At 35.6% G+C, this 22,023-nt stretch overlaps 4 protein-coding genes, 1 non-coding gene and 3 pseudogenes across 8 annotated transcripts; 3 read left to right on the top strand and 5 right to left on the bottom strand.

Moving 5' to 3' along the window:
- Positions 1-33: 33 nt before the first annotated feature.
- On the bottom strand, positions 34-1,538 carry LOC104786391 (small ribosomal subunit protein eS12y-like). Of its 2 annotated transcripts, none has more exons than XM_010511803.3 (5): positions 1,419-1,538; positions 1,172-1,238; positions 575-872; positions 423-488; positions 34-296 (listed from the first exon to the last, which is right to left on the bottom strand). In XM_010511803.3, the coding sequence occupies exons 2-5, from the start codon at positions 1,177-1,179 to the stop codon at positions 237-239; spliced, it is 432 nt and encodes a 143-aa protein (XP_010510105.1). In that variant the 5' UTR covers positions 1,180-1,238; positions 1,419-1,538; the 3' UTR covers positions 34-236. The 2 variants fall into 2 exon arrangements, with proteins under 2 accessions (XP_010510105.1, XP_087305874.1); XM_087449748.1 differs by having other exon boundaries at positions 1,360-1,423.
- Positions 1,539-1,772: 234 nt separating this feature from the next.
- Positions 1,773-3,130, bottom strand: LOC104786389 (putative CCR4-associated factor 1 homolog 7 pseudogene; annotated as a pseudogene). Its single transcript, XR_015556620.1, has 2 exons — positions 2,871-3,130; positions 1,773-2,716 (listed from the first exon to the last, which is right to left on the bottom strand). The product of XR_015556620.1 is annotated as a putative CCR4-associated factor 1 homolog 7 pseudogene (transcript).
- A 2,650-nt stretch (positions 3,131-5,780) lies between these two features.
- LOC147943463 (transcription repressor OFP14 pseudogene) lies at positions 5,781-6,158 on the bottom strand (annotated as a pseudogene).
- A 1,674-nt stretch (positions 6,159-7,832) lies between these two features.
- Positions 7,833-9,197, bottom strand: LOC104786388 (putative CCR4-associated factor 1 homolog 7). Its single transcript, XM_010511799.3, has 2 exons — positions 8,944-9,197; positions 7,833-8,787 (listed from the first exon to the last, which is right to left on the bottom strand). The coding sequence occupies exon 2, from the start codon at positions 8,691-8,693 to the stop codon at positions 7,866-7,868; it is 828 nt and encodes a 275-aa protein (XP_010510101.1). The 5' UTR covers positions 8,694-8,787; positions 8,944-9,197; the 3' UTR covers positions 7,833-7,865.
- Positions 9,198-9,319: 122 nt separating this feature from the next.
- On the bottom strand, positions 9,320-11,296 carry LOC104786387 (transcription factor Pur-alpha 1). Its single transcript, XM_010511798.3, has 5 exons — positions 10,750-11,296; positions 10,603-10,650; positions 10,350-10,490; positions 10,016-10,258; positions 9,320-9,922 (listed from the first exon to the last, which is right to left on the bottom strand). Exons 1-5 carry the CDS (start codon positions 11,065-11,067, stop codon positions 9,770-9,772), a joined length of 903 nt encoding a protein of 300 aa, XP_010510100.2. The 5' UTR covers positions 11,068-11,296; the 3' UTR covers positions 9,320-9,769.
- LOC104786386 (Lactoylglutathione lyase / glyoxalase I family protein) lies at positions 11,270-13,173 on the top strand. The gene is made up of 4 exons (XM_010511797.3): positions 11,270-11,720; positions 12,157-12,387; positions 12,549-12,624; positions 12,880-13,173. Exons 1-4 carry the CDS (start codon positions 11,652-11,654, stop codon positions 12,909-12,911), a joined length of 408 nt encoding a protein of 135 aa, XP_010510099.1. The 5' UTR covers positions 11,270-11,651; the 3' UTR covers positions 12,912-13,173.
- Positions 13,174-15,175: 2,002 nt separating this feature from the next.
- LOC104786385 (transcription repressor OFP16 pseudogene) lies at positions 15,176-16,325 on the top strand (annotated as a pseudogene). Its single transcript, XR_015556618.1, has one exon. The product of XR_015556618.1 is annotated as a transcription repressor OFP16 pseudogene (transcript).
- Positions 16,326-21,671: 5,346 nt separating this feature from the next.
- On the top strand, positions 21,672-21,745 carry TRNAN-GUU (transfer RNA asparagine (anticodon GUU)). Its single transcript has one exon. It is a non-coding gene; the product is annotated as a tRNA-Asn (tRNA).
- The last annotated feature ends 278 nt before the right edge of the window (positions 21,746-22,023 follow it).

The following is a 22,023-nucleotide window of genomic DNA, read 5'->3' as shown; positions in this document are numbered from 1 at the left end:
ATTAGAAGAATTATTAAAAGGAGCAAAACTATAAAATGATAATGAGCAAACTGAAATTGATAAAACCTACATAACATCAAAAATTCATGTTTCAAAACAAATCTCAAGACCTGTCCACTACTGAGTATTAAATATCAAAAACAAAGAACATAAGAGGAAAAAGAAGAGAGTGGACACAAGTAAAAAATGCGCTCCTTTTGGGGTAAAAGCATCTGAATACTTGACCTTTGCTTGATTTAGTTAGATTCAATATGCTTCTTGACGATGTTTAGGGCAGTTGAATCCTCACCGTAATCCTGTAACAGCCAACACAAAACATCACATATAAATCAACAGTACACAAGCCAAAGACATTATATGTATTTCGAAGTTCCCATGATTGATGGATTAGTAGAGAATGTAAAAAAAAAGACTCTTGTTACCTTGATTACAAGACATGAGCATCCAACAACCTTCCTAGCATTGCCCTCTGAATCAATCTTGCAAAGCTGCAAACCACATTCAAGATTTTAAGAGTAGGAACGAGAGGAACCAAAACATTCTTTAAAAGAGATCATTAACCAAGACAACTTACTCCAGCCCATTCACCGAGGGTTTTGGCACTTGGAACTGTAAGCAAGTTGATGTTGTGGTCAGCACAAAGAGCTTTAACCAGCTTGACGTAATCGGGCTGGTTACAGTCCTCAGCCAAGACACAGAGCTGAGCAACACGCTTCTCAATAAGCTTAGCACTTTCATGGAGACCACGAACAACACCACCATAAGCACGAGATTTCCTGATTGTCAACTGCACTGCAGTCATCAAATCCATGTCCTCTGGGATCGCAGCTGCCTCAGCAACCGGAGGAACAACTGGAGCAACAGCCTCATCACTGTGAAATGATTATAAAGAATAATACTTTATCAACTATCCGAATTAAACAATAAGAACTGAGAAGCAATAACACTAATCAATCTACATTTTTATGTAAAGCAATGTCCAACAAGAAAGTTTAAAGATTTGAGTCACGTCACATAGCATAAGTCCAAATCAAAGCATATCATCTACATCTAGTCTACCTAAAACTAAAACCTTTACACTCTAATGTATGAACTCTATTGATCACTGGTTCGGTAGATTAATAGAATGTAGTGAGAATCCAATACAGCTGCATCGCAAGAGAAAGCTTACCCTGACATATTGACTCTTTGAATTGGCTTTAAGAACAAAGAGAAGCAAAAGTTTTTTTTTTTCAAATCTGCATAAGAAAATTAAGCAAATCAGTTTCAATAAAGCACATAAATCGAAATTATGGGAAAGGATTTGTAACAAACGCAGCAAAATGTTTGAAGGAAAAATAAAATTGGACAATCACGTACATGATAACACAGATCAATATAATAGAGGAACAGAGCAAAGGAGGAGTACAGAGACTAACCTTAGAAAGGGAGGCTGCAACGAAGAGTTAAAGACGATGCCAAAATTGAGTAGCGAGTTATATATTAGGGTTTTTGCAAACCCTGCTGAAATGACAGATTTGTCGAAACTGGGCCGTTTTGAATAGGCTTTACGCTGGGCCATTCCTTAAATTTTGGTCCGCTTAGAAACGGCGCCGTATGTAGACAAATATGAGAGATCACGATATCATACCCAAAAAAAACTGATAATTTTTAAAATTTCCTTGTTCTTTTTTTTTTTCAAAATTTAATTACTTGTTCAAACGACCTTAAATGATGTAATAATCTACAACTATCTAAATGAGTTAATAGAGAACATTAATTGACATACCAAATGGTGATACTCAAAACCCCAATCAATTTCAACCTTCCAACATTTGGGTGTCGTAGCCAATACAACATTGAAGCAAAGCGTGGTAAAAACATAACGAAGAAGCAAACATAGCACACAGACACACACTCAATTTTTGTCTTCCATGAAAACTAACCATTGGTCACAACACCTAATCCAAAAACAATACCAGAATATTTATCCAAAGAACCAGTGAAGAAAACCTCCTGCAGCTTCCTGAATGTACACGACGTCAACAAGCAGTCTGATCCGACCTGGTGATCAATCCAAACTCTCTCGACATCGAGCAGCTCAGCCAAATAGTTGAGATCTCCATAAACACCGTTGCTGAACTTCATCAAGTGTTTGACGTCGTAAACTCTAGGGAAATACAAACTGATCATCTGAAAGAACCCCGATTGCGTCTCTGGAAGATTCTGACAAGTGAGGAGCTTGAGCAAGTACCCGACATCGTATCCGCCGTGGAATGTAACCAAGTGGACGTTTTCGTTCAACACAGTCCCTGGAGACATCATAAGCTTAACGAATTCTTCGGGATCTATACCGGTTTGGTTGTTTTCAGCGACGGCGTCGCGGATATTGAACTGCCAGATACAGTATTTGCCAGTCCCACAAGTTGGGAGGTCTCCATTCTCGTTGGAGAGAGTGAGTCCGAGCTGAAGCGTTTCGACATTGTTGACGTTCGTTTTTAGGGTTTCGTAGTTGTACTCGGCTAGGTTATTGAAATTACCTAACACGATTCCTGGGAAATCGCCGACGGCTAGTGGTCTGCACACCATTCCGACGAACGGAAAATCATCCACGGCGTCTCGGATCAGAGACATCTCTGATTCTAGATTGTCGGAGCACACCTCACGGATTTGAATCTTATCTTCCTTGTAAAACAACGACATGATGATGATGATGATGAGTGTGTCCTATCACGATCTGCAATCGATCCAGCAAATAAAGAAATCAAATCACTAATTAAGATCTAAAAACCTCGTCTAAGATAAACTAATTATCGATATAGCTAGCTCATCACGATCTATGATTTACAGACAAATTCATATATAAACGAGGAACTCGGGATATTTCAAACCTTGAAATGATGCTAAGTAAATTGGTGGTTCCGGAAAGAAGACGGCGATTGGAATTAGGGTTTATTTTAGAAATGATGAAATATACTATGAACTTATTATGAAGCCTAATTATTAAGGTAGCTTAAAATTAATCTCAGCCCTCCAAATCCTTGTTCCTAATATCGACGATGGAGTAAGAAGATGAAAAAGGCTTCAGCTTTACACCACGCTGTTTCTTACTCTACAAGGAGCAGCAGCCGCCGCAATGTCATCATTTCTTCTCCTTTTCTTTTCATGCGCTTTTTTTTTTTCTGTGTGCAAAACCGTTGTTTGTCGTTTTCCTAGGGTGTATTGAACTTGATATTTTAGAAAATTTACTGGGATTTTAATATTTTGGAATTTTGAAAGATTTGAGTGTAATTTTAGGAGATTTGGTTATTAATTTGGGATTTTAGGATTTGGTGAGATTTGGGTTTTGAGATTTGTTGAGATTTGATTATTGAATTTTAGGTGATTTTGATATTTAGAAAAAACAAAAAAAAAGAGCAACTTGGAATGTCGTTGATTAATTATAAACCCAGTAAGCTTCTTTTATACTTTGATTAAGAAGAAATATGCATTTCGGGAAAATAAAGAGCTGTCACGTACTATTAACCAAAAAGTGAGGTTCGTTAAAAGATTAATCATATAAAGAACTGCAGCTCTCATATAGGATTGTTGACGATATATAATGCAGCAGCAACAGTACTACAGTAGAATGAGTCCAGAGCAGAGCATGCCTTTTCAGGCAGATCCTTCATTGGAGACAATATTGGTGTTGAATCTTCTTCGGTTATATCGTCGTCGTCTTCATCATCTTCAAGCCGTGACGGTGAAGATTGAAGTGTTTCAAACGGTGTGGTTTGTTTACTTGTAGCTTCGTTTGAGTAAATTTGATATGTAGATGAAGTTATCAACATAAGAAGCCGTGGTTTCTTGAATCATATCAAGAAAAGTTTGTAAAGATGGTTCATGGTGAAAATGGGTACCTGGTTAATGTTAAAAAACAATTTCACCACCTCCCAGCCCGAGTCCTTCCCACATTAACTGAATCACCAAACACAATTACTATTTACCAAAATTGTTGCTAATCACTATTCTTAAACATAATGCTGACTATAAGCTTTAAACCCCCAAAGAGGTATTATAATCCACATGAACCAAAAGTAACAAGAACCACGACTTTATCGTAACAAAGTTTTTACACTTACAAGAGCCATGACTCTGTACTACCTACATATACACAATAAGCAATGACTAATCAGAGCTTTTCAATTCAGACAAAAGGAACAGAGCAGAGAGCTCTCACCAATCTCCAAGAACATCGTTGGCTTGTTAGTTACTGGTCCATAATGAGTTGCTTCCAATGTAATCTACATCCACACAATAGCAACCTCAAACCAAACTTCAATTTCAGTCATAAGCAAATTCATGAGGTTAAAATCTGCAGTTCTTTTTGTTTTGCGTTTTCATGATTGTAATCGTTTCCTTGATTGCAAAATCAAAAGTACCTTCAGTTCCTGGGTTTTATAGATAATCCAAGAAAGAGTTTTTTTTTTGTGTTACCCAGCGAATCATAAATACAAAAAAGGGAAAGAGAGATGAGCTCTTACGTAATTGAAAGAGAGAAAGAGAGAAGAGATGACCTCTCGTAATTGAGAGAGAAAGAGATGAGCTCTCGTAACTGAAAGAGAGAGAGAGAAAGAGAGAAAGAGAGAAGGATTTTGTTAAAAGAAATTTTTTAAAAAGAAAAAAAAAATTGCAGTAGGTTTCGACTCTTTTAGAAGAAATTTTTTTTTCCAAAATCTTACCTTCAAAGGTGTGATTTTGTAAGTCATATTTTTTAACTAAAAATGTTAGAGCTTGTTTATCGGGGGTTCATAAGCGAGTTTTTAGTGTTTTGTTGGAAAAAAATTAATCAAAAAAAAAGAAAAAATGCAAGGGAGCCTCTTATATAGAAACCCCAATTCTGTTCTAAGAGACGAAACGTGTCAACCTGCTGTTGGCCAGGAAAAATAATAGAGAAGGGGAAAAAAATTTGGCTTGCAATTAATTTTAGATTTTATTTGTTTCGTCTCTCTCTCTCTTTCTCTCGCTATCGAAGACTCGAAACGACAAAGGCGAGAATTTGGAGTCGAAGGTTCTGGAGGAAGAGGAGATGCGTAACGGAGGCGAAGGAATGACTCGGCCGTGTCCCATCGTGATGCTTGAATCGTCTCCGTGACATGAAGCAGGCGATTTGAATTCGGAGTCCACTCAATCGGAAGAGATTGAGTCAATTGGATTGTAATCCCGATTAGTGTTTTATGATTAGGGTTCTTTGATTTCGGATCCCAATTTATGGTTATTTTAAGTGATGCCTTTGATCGATGATCACGATCTCCTTGGTGAAAGAATATGACTTTGGTCTTCCTCAAGATGAATCCATCCTTCACAAGCTTCCTGATGTTTTGGCGCGAATTGGCCATGGAGATATCACTCCCTTCGTTCGGATCGAGCCATACTTTCTTCTTCCCGCACTTGAGCACTGATGCTGAGAGCCGCTTCTGAAGCTTCAACGAAACCATTTCAGCTTCCTATTGTGATTTTGGCGGAGAATGTTTTTGAACATTGCAGAGGGCTCATCAACGAGATTAAGAAAGTCATAAGCTGTGTGCTTTCGACCCTCTTTTGTCGTTGCTGGGAAAATAGATTCATCAAAGATAACGTGCCTTGATATTATGATTTTGTTTGTTTTGATAAAGAGACAGTTTTTGATATTCTTGTGATCGCCTTATATTATTAGCAAATGATGTTCTCTCTTTGGTGTTGTTGTTGATGGTTCTGTTCTGATATGGGTGTGTGTTAATGTTATGATCTCGTTTTGATTCTGTCTTTCATGTGTGTTGATGCTATCTGATTGATTTATCATCAGTGTCTTGTGGGGACTTCCTTTTCTCCTTGTTTTTTGTCAACCGGTGGTCTTCATGGTTAACCTCCTGGTCGTCTCGGATGCAGAGGGATTTGAAGTTCTCCTCAAGAAAATGATCAATGTCGGACAAGGTGGCGGCGTGAGCGGAGTCCTGGTAAACGGGTTTGTCTTTGTTGAACCTGGTCTTGCTGTTGCGTCGTCTGTGCTTGAAGGAGAAGGAGAGCTTCTTGGGATGCTTACTAAGCACCCAATTCTTAGAGGATGAGAAAGAATGGGAAGACGAGAGTTGCAGCTTCTCTGTCTCTCGTTTGATCTTTGACAGGTAACCATGCAGCGATTTCTGCAACGGGTTTGGCATATCTATCCTCGGATTGGTTTGCTCTACAAACAACTACGCATGATGAAAACAATCTCTCAGATTCTATTCTCTTTTTCTTTGGTGATTGATATACGCAGGGAGGAATGGTAGCGGGGTTAATTAGTCAAAATCTGAAACTGTTGTTCAACGCTTTTACGTTGTTGGTAATCTCATTAATTAATAGCAAGTTATTTTCTTCATTCTTTGTGGTGCATATGTCTACTCTAATGATATGCGCAGGAAGGGAGGAATGATCAATGCAACGTCTCCCTCGTCTCCAGCCTAATTAGTGTCTTCTCTTAATACTTTACTCTAATGATCTCTTTTAAACTCTTTGCTTGTAAAGAAGAGGAAACATGTAGTTGTTGGTTTTATTGGGCTTATTCTGTTATCAAGTTTGCATATTCTCATTTGTATAAGTTAGAGAAAACAAAAAATGAGAGTAGTAAAAAAAAACATAAATGGCCGCCCATACATCTCTCCACCAAAATTTACTTATTTCTTTCTTCACAACAATAGTCAAGAAATAAATATTGCTAAACCATTGCCAATTCGTGGTTTTCTATAAACATTGTTAATGTTGCTGTAATGTTTTCTCACCATTTTGTGTAATATATGTGCTCCATATTAGTTGCCTATGATTCTCATTTACAAATCTTTAACAAAACAGATGAAGAACCTCTGTTTTCAAAGTTTTTCAGAAACAGAAAATATAATTCTAGTTTTGTATCTTTGAAAATTAATTAAAATGCAATATTTTTAAATTTTATAAAATCTTAAATGTTTACACATTTATACCATTTCTGTTCTATTTAAAATTTTAAAAAACAATATTTTTAAAAATAAGAGACCCAAAATAAGAACCTACTAATAAAAGAGAAAATTTTATCTAAGAGATCATGGGTTCTTATATTCCAAACAGTACACAATTAATTCATAAAAAATTTAAGAACTCCCCTTATATGAACTTCCCAATAAACTTGCTCTTAGAAAAGTCTCCTAGAATCCTATTCAATAGATTTTTTATAAAAATTGTGATTTTTTGAATAACAGTAGATTTGAGGTGAGATTTCTAAATTATTAATTGAATAACAGGAGATTATAAATGATTTTTTATCAATTTCACATCCAATAACATATGATTTGAGGTGATTTTTAAAAATCACCAATTAAATAACAGGGATTTAAAAATACTCTAAAATCTCTTAAAATACCATGTTCAATACACCCCTAAGACTTGTGATGGGCTGTGTTACTTCCGTAATGGGCTTAAATGATGGTTGGTAGGCAGGCTCGTATGTTGATGTTTCACCTCTTGTACATTTTTTTTTTCTTTTCATTGCGTAAATCTAGAAGATTCTTTATTAGCTCAAAATTTACCGTAAATGTAATTTGTACTATATGAAAATTTACAGTATATGGTATATAATTTTACATAAGATGGAAAATATATATTCTGAAACTAATATATATTTTCTTATAAATTATTAATTTACTAGCTATTGCCCATTAGTATGTTTTTTCCATACACTGAGTGATGTTATAGGAGAGCATAACACCAAACCAAAATTTCGATTGTAGTTCTTACTTGTGATCATATACTATTATGCTTCTTCAAGCAACCTAATCTGTCATGTAGTGATCTAAAACCACTAAAATGAATCGATAAAGAACTGTTTAAAACTTTAATTATTTTTTATTGTAAAATCAATGAACAATCTGACCATTCTCAACACCTAAACCATACAAAACACCAGAATACTTCTCCATGGAACCAATGAAGAAATTCTCCTGAAGCTTCCTGAATGTACAAGACGTCAACAAGCTATCCGAACCCGCCTGGTGACATATCCCAACTCTCTCAACTTCAAGCAGCTCAGCCAATTTGTTCAAACCTCCATGAAGACTGTTACAGAACTTCATCAAATGTTTGATATCATAAACCCTCGGGAAATACACATTAATCATCTCAAAGAACCCCGTCTGCGTCTCCGGCAAATCCTGACAAGTCAATAACTTCAACAAGTACCCGAAATCGTACCCGCTGTGGAACGTAACCCAGTGAACATTCTCATTCAGCACAATCCCTGAAGACATGAGAAGCTCGGCGAAACGTTTTGAATCGATCCCCATCTCGTTGTTTTTAGCGAAATCGATGCCTGATTGACGAAGAAGCTCGATGGAATCGGTAGCGAAAATGTCGGATTCGAGGTCGAATTCGCGGAAATTGAACTGCCAGATGCAGTATTTGTTGTCGGGTCCACAGGTTGGGAGGTTACCTTTCTCGTCAGAGAAAGTGAGACCGAGCTGAATCATCTTGAGGATGTTGACGTTCGTTTTAAGCGTCTCGTAGTGGTACTCTGTGTTGGTTTTGAATGATCCGACTGGTCTACACACGATTCCTGGGAACTCTGTGTCCATCGCTACGAATGGGAAATCGTCGACGACTTCTCGGATCAGAGCCATTTCTGATTCGAGGTTGTCGTACCATACTTCACGGATTTGAATCGAATCGTCCTTTAGAAACAGCGACATGATGATAATGATGATGATGGTGATGGATCCGAGTCGATAACTTAAGGAGCATCCGGATCTTAGAGTACGATCTGATCTGGTTTCATCATCAGATCTGCGTAAATCGATTCAACAACAAAAGAAATGAATCACCATAGATTCCTAAAAACCTTTCTGATTACATAAATCTCGAACACGATTTTTCAACCAACGAAAACACAATAGATATATATTACAAAAAAGGATAAGTTTAAGTCGGGAGTGTTCGAACCTTGTAATGAAGCGAAGTAGATAGATGTTTGATGTTTCTGGAGAAGACGGCGATTTGTTCAGGCTTAGGGTTTCAGAGCATGTGGTGGTTTATTGAACCAGAAGATATATAAATTACCGACAAAATAGTTTTTTTTTTTTCTTTATTCTTTTTTCCTTTCTCTCTCTGTTTGACTCTGTCTGAACACTGAACTCTGAAGCTACTCTTTTTTTTTTGTCATAATTTTTGTTTAGCGTAATTAATGTGGCATTCACGGTTGACCTGGTATAGTAACAGCGGTTAAAAAGCAAAAATATCTTTTGACCAAAGCGTGCTTAGTATTTTACTGGCCACTGCTCTTAAGACCTCCAAAAAAAATGGTATTCTCAAACTCATATGATAAGAACTTACACTTCAATTTTTATTCCCACTGGCAGTAAGCCCAAACATATAAACCCCAATATTCTTTTACAATTTAAATGCATCAAACCGTCAAGATATACACCCAATGACCCAAACTGAACATAAAAAATAAAGAAGTTAAACAGAAGAGAAGCAAACTCACAATTGTTTAAACTGTTTCTAGGAGAAGAAGAGAGAGAGAGAGAGAGAGATACAAATGGTGGATAAAAATTTCAGCTTATTCCCAGTTGCTGACTCCAGAGTTATCTCTGCTATTAAGCCAGATGATGATTCTGCTGAATTATTTTTAGAGGGATGTGAAGGGGGCGAGAGATTACTGTAAAACTATTGCACACCGCGAGCGATTCAGACAAGCTACTTGTAAGTAGCCAGATTCAAATGATTAGAAGATCGAGAATTCCATCCTCTAAAAATAATCGAATACTTATCTCTGAGGAGGGTCAACTGTCCTGACATTAGCACCTGTCATACCTTCAATCTTATCTTTGGTGATCTCCACAAAGTGACCTATTACTTCGTGAAACTGCTTAAGACCCGATAATGGTAGAATGATGGAGGACCTGTCAGCACCTGCCACCTATATTTTCCATGTGTTCAGAAACAAATGCTTAATGCTTAAACCACAACTAAATAAATCAAGCTCTCAAAAGGAAACCAGTAAAACTTTTACCTCAGATATCCTAAGGAAATGGCCCCTGTTATTGTTCCCAAGATCAAAGAAGAACCGTTTCTGGTCAGCTCTGATTACTTTAGAAACATTAGTCATTCCCGTTTCATCCTGGCCTGGCGAATCATTTGCTCGATCCACAGTGTGTTCCGAAGAAGACGGCTGCTGACTACCATGTCCAGGTATAAATCCAGCTCCAACATCATCTGATAGTCCAACCAAATGTTCCTGTCCATCAGAAGGTTTCTGTTTCCAATAAAAAGAGACAAATGAGAGACCAAATAAAACAGAGAGCTCAGTTAACAGTTCCAACAAACAAAACACAACCAAAGGATACCTGATTTGGCATAGCGAAAAGTCCAGATGCTTCATGAATCTCAGCCAAGATATTCCTGAAAGCTGCCCATCCTTCATCAGGATTGTTTCCAGCTGGAACAATAATAGTACTTCGATTTCTACTTACTGATGCTTCTGACACCTAACCACACCACAAACCCCCCATTAGAACAGAACACTCTTAATACATAGTCACAATACCAAAATGCTAACAACACTCCTAAACATCTAAATTCTAAAATCGAAATCGATACCTTCAAGAAGCGTCCCCTTCTATTCTCACCGATGTCGAAGTAAAACACCTAATAACACAAAGCAAAGCAGCACAACAGAGTAAAAAAAAGTCAACGACTGTGTACATACACAAAGAGGAGAGGAGTGATGATAAAAAGTCACAAAACCTTGGAATCAAGCTGCAACTCTTTGCTAAAAAGCTCGTGTTCCTCGGAATTGACGTAGTAATTGAAGAGATCGAGGAACCAAGAGATGCCAGAGGAAGGAACGATGATGGTTGACCTCGTCGCCGACGTTTTCTCCGATATCTTCAGATACCTTCCGCGAGGATTCTCCTTGAGATCAAAATAGAAAAGCTTATGCTCAACCTGCAAAGTCTTGCTCACCAATTCAACATCACTCCCTCCTCCTCCTCCTCCTCCGGCTGTGGCTCTTCCGCCTTCAGCTCCTCCGCCTCCGCCGCCACCGCCGGAATTAGCTTCCATGTCAATCTTTAATTGATCGAATCGGAGTAGAAATCTCTTGTCTTCACTGGAGGAGTTGAAATTGACGTCTGATCTGAAGAGGTAAAGCAAGTGCGATTGGGAGGTGAGGTGAGAAAGAGAGATTAAGAAATAAGGTTTAATATCGGACCGGCTGTTTCAGACCGGTTACATTTCTTTGGTTCGAATTTTTTCTGATTGGTCGACTTAAGCAACCAAATTATTTGTTTTTTTTTTTCTGGATAAAAATAACTGCAATTTATAGGGAGTATTATTTTACTTTTTATCTCTAATTACTGTGAAATCAATCAAGTTGATTTTAGAAAAATTAAGGAATATTTTTTTCTTTACTGACCGGTCAAAACCGATCGGCTCAGGAGTATTGTTTGATTGAAGATGTGTTAAAACGGATCGGACGCCACGTCTTCATAACTACGTTAAAACATGATGACTGTGATTACTTTTACTTATCTTTTTTTAAGTCGACCGTATTGTTTCACCTAGTTTATGTCCGCAAATTGTAACTTATGTTTCTGAGTTCTTCTTGATTAGTTTAGCTTATTGCTGCTACACTTTTAGAACCGAACATGGCGAGTCTTGGCCACATAGCCAGAGAATCATCGAACGTCACACGCCTCGCCCAGTTTTACAAAGAGGTAACACCATACCTAATGATGAATTTACGTTTTCAGTTTCTTATATATATACTTCTCCTTTTATCTCTCTTCTTCTTTATCGGCGGATCCATCAAATTCTCTCTTCTTGATTTGTGTTGTTACCAATTCGACAAAAAACAAGAAACGTTTGATTTAAAATCTATCGATTATACATCTGCACTAGAATCTAGGATTTGTATATTGGCCTTGTCTTTAGAGATTTTTCTTGTGGTTGTGTGTTCTTCCTCTGTTCACTTATCTCGTTTCTAATTACTGTTGAGAGTGTCTACATTTGGAAAAGAATACTAATTGACATTTACTGACATCATTCATCGCGCAGTGTTTGTAACCTCAATCCTTCTGGTCAAGTTAGTGTTTCATCCGTTTATTTGTAGCCCTTCTTCTTGTTCTGAAATCAATGGATTGTAATTTTCAGATATTTGGATTTGAAGAGATCGAAAGTCCTGATTTTGGAGACCTAAAGGTCATATGGCTAAACTTACCAGGTGCTTTTGCAATGCACATCATCCAGAGAAACCCTTCAACAAACCTTCCAGAAGGTCCTTACAGTGCCACCTCTGCGGTTAAGGATCCTAGCCATCTCCCAATGGGTCACCATATCTGCTTCTCTGTCTCCAACTTCGACTCTTTCCTTCACTCTCTCAAGGTCTTCTTTCTTTGCATTTGCTTTTTTGTCTCTTTTACATGACATTTGATTTATACAGATTCAGTAGTAATGGTCCTAATGGATATGGAATTGGTACCAAGATTGTTGTAGTTATTCCCCTGAGTCTTTCATTGATCTTCTCTCGTCCTTGTATGATGTAGGAGAAAGGGATAGAAACTTTTCAGAAGTCTCTTCCTGATGGAAAAGTCAAGCAAGTTTTCTTCTTTGATCCAGATGGTAATAATTCGACTCTTTTCTTACTCATAAGCCGGCTTAATAACTATAGTTAAGTGAGAAAAATATATACTAATTGTTGGTGTTATTCAGAACAAGCATCCCAACAAGTTGCAAATTACAGTTCTTGTACATCATGCATTGATATATGCTTTAGTAACTCACTCAACCAATGCGGAACTGGTATTCTAGGATTGTCTTTTGGCGTTCATGTATGTATCAACTTACACAACACTCTGTCGTCAAATTTTTTTGCAGGAAACGGATTAGAGGTAGCAAGTCGATCTTGAGCCTTGAACCTGAAATATGCTTGTGGTGGTATCACTTAAATAAAAGTATGAATAATCAGTTTGTTTGGAACAGGATAAATAAGGCTGCATATGTAAAGTCTCACTCATGCCTAGGTTTTTTTTTTTTTTTGTGAATGAAAATATGTGCTTTTTTATGTCTAGGTTTGATGTTAACTATTGACAACTTACACTTCAACGCTCATGTCATGTGCCTTGAATGTTGGAATTATATAGTCATTAATGAGCTTTTCTTGTCTAGTAATTCTCATGTCCCTATAACAACACCGAGGAGATTGAGCTAGTTAAGAGAGAGAGAGAGAGAAAGAGACCCAACTAAGAACAACCATACATTCATAACTCTTTAAGATATTTTTCTTTTGTGATGACGAGTCCAAGAAAATGTGGGTTTCATATAGCCGGTTCAGGCCGGATAAAAACTCGTTACACGTATCATTTCTAATTAACTGCGGGTTAGTTTGTATTGCCATAGAGCTTGATTGAATCACACCTAAAAATGGAGGCTAAACTAGAGTTGGTTAGATCAGAGTAGGGTCTAATACTTTACTGATCTGAATTGGTCATTTACAATATCCATAAGTGTAGAAAACTAATGACCCCAAAAAAAGTAAAATAGAATATGTCTCAATATCCCAGTCTAAACAAAACTCTAATAGACATCAATTTGTGGGACTAAGTTGTTGTCTCATACACCAACATGACATTGGGCATAATGGTCTTAAGACATTACAAACATTCCACAACTTACCATAATATTGCCAAGTCTCAAGACACATCTAAATCTTTTGATCCCATCACTCGCCGTTTTTGTGGTTCGTATTTGGTTATGGAATATTGGACGAATCATGAGTAGCTTAGGTAACAACAAATTTGATAGCTCTATCTTCTGTTGTGGCCCGCATATATATATTTATCCATATGAAAGATGAGTTCGAATCTTTCTTTCTTTTTCTTTATTTTCTCTAGTGCCGGATAACTACGCAAAGTGGTACCACCGGTCCATGGTAGTCTTGGCAACATGGTAGCTAGGCATTGCATTTCGGGGGTTATCCAATCTTACCTGTTAGTGATCCCATACTTGCCAGTCTGAAAATTACAAGCAAAAAATACAGTCACTAATTGATTAGTGACTTCCTTTTTTACAAAAAAGCTTCAAATTTATAGTCACTAATTAGTACTTGTAACCAACTCATCTAGTGAAGTGTATTCATAAAAATATGAATTGACGACAACGAAAAAAAAAACGATAATGGGAATTTACAAATCAGATATGTATCAATTGGATATTTGGATATGGATGTATAAATTAGCCATAAGAGAACTATAATTTTAAAATTCATCAAAAATAAAATTATTTAAAACCGTATGAAATGATTCAAAATTATGAAACATGATCCCTGGGTCTGAATGATCTGCACCCGATTTGACACCAAAATTATTAACAGATTTTGATACCTTATTACCTGATTCTGTATTAAAAAGTGGGCAGACTTAGTAAATATAGTCACTGTTAGCTAAAATATCTTAGGGTTAAAAAAAAAGAAATTGACCGACGACTGACCCTGGTTGGTCGGACCAGTGAAAACTCGACCTGACCTTGTGAATCGGACCGGTGGACCAAAACCAGGACCAAAAAGCAGGACCACACTAGGGTCTAGGGGCCAGGGGGGAGTATGCGTACTTGAACTAACGTCTTTTGGCTTAACGTCATGATGAGTGGACCAATCTAGGTGGTGTGGTGGATTCTATTGCATTACTTTTCCTCCTCGTGAGCTCTCTCTCTCTATTCTGTAATTGCAAAGGACAATCATTCTTCATGTTTTGCAAATTTTGTAACTCTTGACAAACTAATATGTTTATATGAATAAACCAAAATTAATAAAACAACATTCACGTATAAAGAAAATACGTACCAGTACCACCCCATGTTATAAATTCAGCTTTGTACGTCCGTGTTCAGGAAGAAAAAAGTAAATAAATACAAAATTAGAAAGTATCTAACCAAAAGAAAGAATAAAAACTAAAAAAAAGTAAATATCTGGTTTTCACATTCACTCCAAAGTACAACACCCTTTTAGAGTAGTATATCTTTCAAAAAACCTACTTTGTAAACGTTTCATCACTACGAATGTAAATTTAATTAATTAAGGATCTTAATAACTGCAGTTAGCTAGTAACACAATTGCATGTTTTGTTGATTGGTGAACATATATAGTCAACATTCAGACTCTTGGTACTAGTAGTAGCAATTAGTAACTCATTTATTAATTTATTAACAAACATATTTTTTTTTTTGACAAACACCAAAAAATTGAATATTACATAAGTACCCTTATTAGAAACATTTTATGAGACATGTTGTGTAATATATATGCTACAAAATAAGCCAACATATCCATTTTGCTCGAAACATTTATTCTCACTTTAATTCCCTCACACATCTCTCTCTCTCTTTTCTCTCTCTCAAAAAATGCCAAAAATATTGTGGAAAAGCCTCCATCTTTGCTTCCCGTCGAATCTCACCAAATGCTATTCTTCTCCGTGTATTCCTCCGACGTCTTCCGCCGATCACGACGGTTCCGAACTTCCTGGCCGTCCCTCCATCGTTCTCCTCAACAACTTTAACCTCCTTTACCACCACGACGACAACCACAATCGTGTCGTTGACTTACCTTCCTCCTCCACCACCACCACTACTACTCAGGCCGCCACCTCTTCCTCCTCCAGGTCATCATATGAATCTGATATCTCTCCGGATGTATCAGCCGCTTTTGCTTCCCGTCGCTTCTTCTTCTCTTCTCCAGGCCGGTCCAATGCAATCACCGACTCACCAGAAACCCGGTCAAGAGGATCCTCTGAAAATTACGATAATGCCGCTATCACATCGACAAAGAAGAAGAATAAGAAGTGTTACGATACTGCCGTGACTACTACTACTACGACGAGGCTTATAAGAGGAGGAACCGCCGTGACGCAAAACGTGTACTCACCGGATCCATTAACTGACTTCCGGCGATCAATGCAAGAGATGATTGACGCAGCCATCGATGCCGGAGAACTTAGTCGTGATCCGGAAGACGGTTACGATTTCTTGGATGAGCTGCTACTCACTTATCTATCCTTGAATCCAGCCGACACACATAAGTTCGTCATCAGGGCTTTCTCCGACATATTGGTCTCACTCTTGTCTAAAGAACGCCGGATATGCTGACGCGGCGTTGGCCGCCGGGATAAATGACGCCCGTGTAATGAATAACTGACCTAACTTTTTTTCTTTTCCATTGTACTTCTCTAAGAGATACTGACAACTTTCTATTTTGTATGTTTTAATTTAAATAATAATTGAATGATGAAAAGGATACAAGAAATTTGAGAAATGTTAATTTTTTGAGATAATTCATATATTTGGTTGGATATTGTCGAAACTAGATTTTTGTTTTATAGTAAAAAAGAAAAACACGTTATATGAACCGCACAATATAGCTCTAGCAGACTGGGATATCAAAACTGGTCCACTACCATGATCGAGTGAAAAAACACATGTTTTTGTGTTTACAATAACTATTGGCAAAAAAAAAAGAAAGCATTAAAACTGGAAGTGAATTTCTAATGATGTGGATAAATCTTGTTCGGATCGTACAAGAAACAATTTGAGTAAAGAATAATAAGTTCTGTAATTGTTAAACTAACGAATTAACAAATAAATCAAAGCTAAATACGTCCAAAAAAACTTTATGTGAAGAGTTAAAATTGAACTTGGTTTGATCAATGAAGAATAAAGGTTTGAGTAGACAACAAAATCACCAAGGTACAATGCTTGAGGCATCGATAAACTCTCTATAGTTGCTTATATTATATCAAGGCATGAATCCTGTTATTAAATATTACTATGTATATCCATGCATACTTTAATAAAGTGGCATATATGTAGTTAATGTTTCTACAAGATATAAAGTTAAACTTTGCTTTCTATAAATATATAAAAACCAAAATATATTCACAGTACTACATCATATATGAGATTTATATTTCTTTTGTACGTATGTTATGTATAGAAGATAAGAAGATCAAATGTTTCTTTTAATCTTAAATATTTGAAAATGAAAATACATGGATGTGTATCGTTAAGAAAACAAAAGGAATGCCACTTTTCTTGCTTGTATTGTTTCTGTACAAAATGTATTAAAGTAATGTTGTTTGTACATCAATTAAAATATAGAGATCTATTTTTCATTTTTTTTTTTTTGTTGCTTCTTTCCATTAGATTTACACGTAACACAATGTGAGACAAAACAAAATAATTGAGAATCCTAAGAGACGGATGTTGGAAGGTCCACTCGACCAAATAAACGATAAAAATTATGGTTAATACTAATTTATAAGGAGGGTCTAATTTATAAACAACAAAGTATCAAAAAAGGTAGTTGGTTTAGGTGAAAAAGTAAGACTATGCCATTTGTCTTATTCACTAAAGAAAACAAAACTAGCCTCTATACCCGCTCAACAGCAATTTGTGAAACCAGACTCACAATTAAGAGGAGATGATAAACTTAAATATACAGTGGAAATAGTTTGTATTTGTTAACACTTTGAAAAATTAAGATGATATACACGTAATACGTATATGATTAAGTTAATAATCTTTTGTTATTTTCGGAAGACAACCAGTGTTCTTTTGCAATGAAAAAGCATGCTTTCTATTGCATGGGATGTGATATGGGTTTATTTGCAACCAAATTTGACTATGATGTTATATTGAAACTAAAAGAAATGGGTGTTGATATACCACCGTATGTAATAACTAACTATGATTTGCATAAGTTAACGACTCAAAAACGACTATATTAATAAGCAATCTTAAGTATACTTTTCGAGTTGGTAAATTGGTGCCTGGTTTTCTGCCGCTTGTCTCAAACTCTGCCCAACCACATGGTTGAGATAATGATAAATCATGTTTACGTTTTTATATTAATTGTACATTTTGTTTGTTAAATTTAGAGTCTATATGTCACTATATATGTGTATGTTGTGTGTGACAGAGCAAATTTTGGGGTCAAACGTACAGTAGAGTTTCATATGTTCACTGCGTTACGAATTTAAGGTCATTTATATAGGAAACGATCTGTCAACCACCTCACTGTTTCAAACGAAATCACAAAAGGAATCCGAGAAGAAACAAAACGCATGTCTTAAATCGAAGAAAATTTGTGATTGCTTATCATCTTTATGATTGTATGTATCCACAACAAGATATGGGATATTTGCCATGTCAATACAAAACATGTCGTATTATACGACGAGTTAAGACGGTTTCAAGAAAAAAAATTGTAGATATGGATTCATGATTTTTCGGCTAAATTATATATACAATTACTTTGACTCCAATAACTTAAAAGTTCCACACCTACCTAAATATAGGTCAATCTCAAGATATGAGATCACTATCGAGACGGAACAAAAAAGTTAGATACACATGTACTGGATTTATCTTTCTCTTACCTATCAATTTGAAAGTCTTAAGACTTTTATGATATTTGTTACTAATACAATTGTCAACATTCTAAACACTTACGCTGTGAGTATTTCGGTTGTTTCTGTTTTATATTTATTTAGATTCAATACTACCATAGTACCATCTAAAACCTATACATGAAAAATCGGCCATTCCTCGGTAACAAAGGCATTGGTTACTAGTTCAGTTGTTGAGTAAGTGATAAAGTGAGAACATGAGAGATTATGCTGCTTCACAAACGTTGCATTGCCCACAATAGGCCATGCAATTCCAAGTAATGTGCGGACAATCCTTCTCTCCTATATCGATGAAGACTCTGGTAAATTTATAGTACCATTCCGAATATGAGCATCGCAGCCACATTAGTTTAACTATCCACCCTATAATATTGAACTTACCTTTACCAATTGTTAGTCTCGGCCCAATCCTCGTATTTCTGTTATTGCAATGTCCATAGTTCCTCACAGTCAAATAAGACGGTCCCATGATTCATGGTAAGCAATTCCCTTAAAAAAACAAAACTGTTCTTCTTTTTTTTCGTACAAAAAAAGAAAAACAAAAGTGTAAATCATCATTAGTACTGTAGTTCGAATAAATTAGGGAAATTAAAGAAAATTAATATTTTTATATTAGATGAAATAAAAAACGATCATCAAAGCTATAATAGCTCAGTTGGTTAGAGCGTGTGGAACCACTCAGAGGTTCGACCCCTCCTTCTAGCGATTTTAAAACTCTTCTTATGGGTTTAATCATCATCATTAGTGCTTGTATATTTTTGAGTCAATTGCATTTACACCCACTTTGGGACAAAGTTCTTACACATAAACCTACTTTGGATGGAAGGTGTACTTTTGAGTGTGTTTTTTATATGTGACTTATTTTTAGGACAATTTCGACCTTGTATTTGATTTTGAGTAGAAATTTTTTTTTATGGAGGATAGTTTTTTTTGGACAAAGGCTCTCTCCCTCTCCTCTTTCTCATTTTCTCTTCCTTTTTTTTTATTGTAGTAGTTATTATAAAAAATTATATATTTATTTTTATACAATAAGTTATGATTTAATTTTTTATACATTTTAAGATCTATATTAATATATTTTAGATGAACTATTGTACATTAGGGTACAATGACAACATCAAATCCATATAACTTTGGTTATGTGGATACCAATCAATTCAGGTGTCCATGACAACATGTCCATATGAAAACATATTATCGAAGTAATATCCATCAATTCATAAGGAGAAGATGTATTGTTTTCTCTCTCTATAATAAAGATCGTTAATTGATTTTTTTTAATTCTTACTTAATTAGTAGAGAGTTAGTTGGGGTAAATTGTCTTTTCATATAGTAAAAGTATAGGGATAGCATAAAGTGGGTGTAAATGTTATTACTCGGCCCAATCCTCATATTTCAGTTATTGCAATGTCCATAGTTCCTCACAGTCAAATAAGACGGCCCCATGATTCATGGTAAACAATTCCCTTAAAGAAATAAAAGTGTTCTTCTTTTATTTTTGTGCAAAAAAAAAGAAAACAAAAGTGTAAATCATCACCAGTACTGTAGTTCGAACAAATTAGGGAAATTAAAGAAAATTAATATTTTTATATTAGATGAGAAGAAAAAGAGGTCATCAAAGTTAGAATAGATCAGTTGGTTAAAGCGTGTGGCTGTTAACCACAAGGTCGGAGGTTTGACCCCTCCTTCTAGCGATTTTAAAACTCTTTTTATGGGTTTAATCATCATCATTCGTGTTTGTATATTTTTGAGTCAATTGCATTTACACCCACTTTGGGACAAAGTTCTTACACTTACACCCACTTTGGATGGAAAGTGTACTTTTGAGTGTGTTTTGTATATGTGGCTTATTTTTGAGGACATTTTTGACATTGTATTTGATTTTGAGTATAATTTTTTTTTATGGAGGATAGATTTTTTTTGACAAAGGCTCTCTCCCTCTCCTCTTTCTCATTTTCCCTTCCTTTTCTTTTATTGTAGTAGTTATTATTAAAAAATATATATTTATTTTTATACAATAAGTTATGATTTAATTTTTTTATACATTTTAAGATCTATATTACTATATTTTCGATGAACAATTGTACATTAGGGTACAATGACAATATCAAATCCATATATATTTAGTTATGTGGATACCAATCAATTCTAGTGTCCATGACAACATGTCCATATGGAAACATATTATCGATGTAATACCCATCCATTCAGTATATAAGTAATACCCATCTATTCAGAATATAAGTAATACCCATCAATTCAGGTGTCTATGACAACATGTCCATATGGAAACATATTACCAATCGGGGTTATAGTGCAATTTGTGGATACAATATTTGTCCACATGGATAACTATTTATGGATACAATATATGTCAAGTTATCCAAATGAATAACTATTTGTGGATACAATATAAGTAGTGGATAACACTCACACAAAAAAACTCAAACCTTTTCCCAGATCAAACTGAAACTAATTCGATATTAAAAAGCTCACAAGACCATAATTAAACAGTAAAATCACAAAAAACCAAGAAACTCCAGATCGAATTTCATATAATCTAAAGTGATAAGGAAAGAGATCTAAAGATTTCACCTTCTCTGGATTTTCACCATTGTTGGAATAGTTTTTGACAACTTTATAAAAGGAATGGGAGAGAGAAAGAGAGAGAGAAACAGAAACGAGGTTTTCTCTTTGAATGGATGAGCAAAAGCAAAACAAGAAAGAAAAATATGTATTGTTTGGTTGAATAATTGGGGGGGGGGGGGATGGTGAGTTGAATTTGTTTGTTGGTTGATAAATTGAAAGAATCATGGTTGAGTAAGAAGAATATGTATTGTTTTCTCTCTCTACAATAAAGATCGTGAATTGATTTTTTTTAATTCTAATTTAATTAGAAGAGAGTTAGTTAGAGTAAATTGTCTTTTCATAAGTAAAATTATAGGGATAGCATAAAGTGGGTGTAAATGTTATTACTCGGCCCAATCCTCATATTTCAGTTACTGCGATGTCCATAGTTCCTCACAGTCAAATGAGACGGCCCCATGATTCATGGTAAGCAATTCCCTTAAAAAAAAAGTGTTCTTCTTTTTTTTTGTGCAAAAAAAATTACAAAAGTATAAATCAATATCAGTACTGTAGTTCGAACAAATTAGGGAAATTAAGGAAAATTAATATTTTTATATTAGATGAGAAGAAAAAGAGGTCATCAAAGTTAGAATAGCTCAGTTGGTTAGAGCGTGTGGCTGTTAACCACAAGGTCGGAGGTTCGACCCCTCCTTCTAACGATTTTAAAACTCTTTTTATGGGTTTAATCATCATCATTAGTGTTTGTATATTTTGGAGTCAATTGCATTTACACCCACTTTGGGACAAAGTTCTTACACTTACACCCACTTTGGATGGAAGGTGTACTTTCGAGTGTGTTTTGTATATGTGGCTTATTTTCTAAGACATTTTTGACCTTGTATTTGATTTTGAGTAGAATTTTTTTTTTTATGGAGGACAGATTTCTTTGGACAAAGGCTCTCTCCCTCTCCTCTTTCTCATTTTCTCTTCCTTTTCT

Source organism: Camelina sativa, chromosome 5, assembly GCF_030686135.1.
Source record: "Camelina sativa cultivar CO46 ecotype springtype chromosome 5, ASM3068613v1".
Classification (NCBI taxonomy): Eukaryota; Viridiplantae; Streptophyta; class Magnoliopsida; order Brassicales; family Brassicaceae; genus Camelina; species Camelina sativa.
Note: the sequence above shows the minus strand (reverse complement) of the source record. Positions and strands in the feature narration are given on the sequence as shown.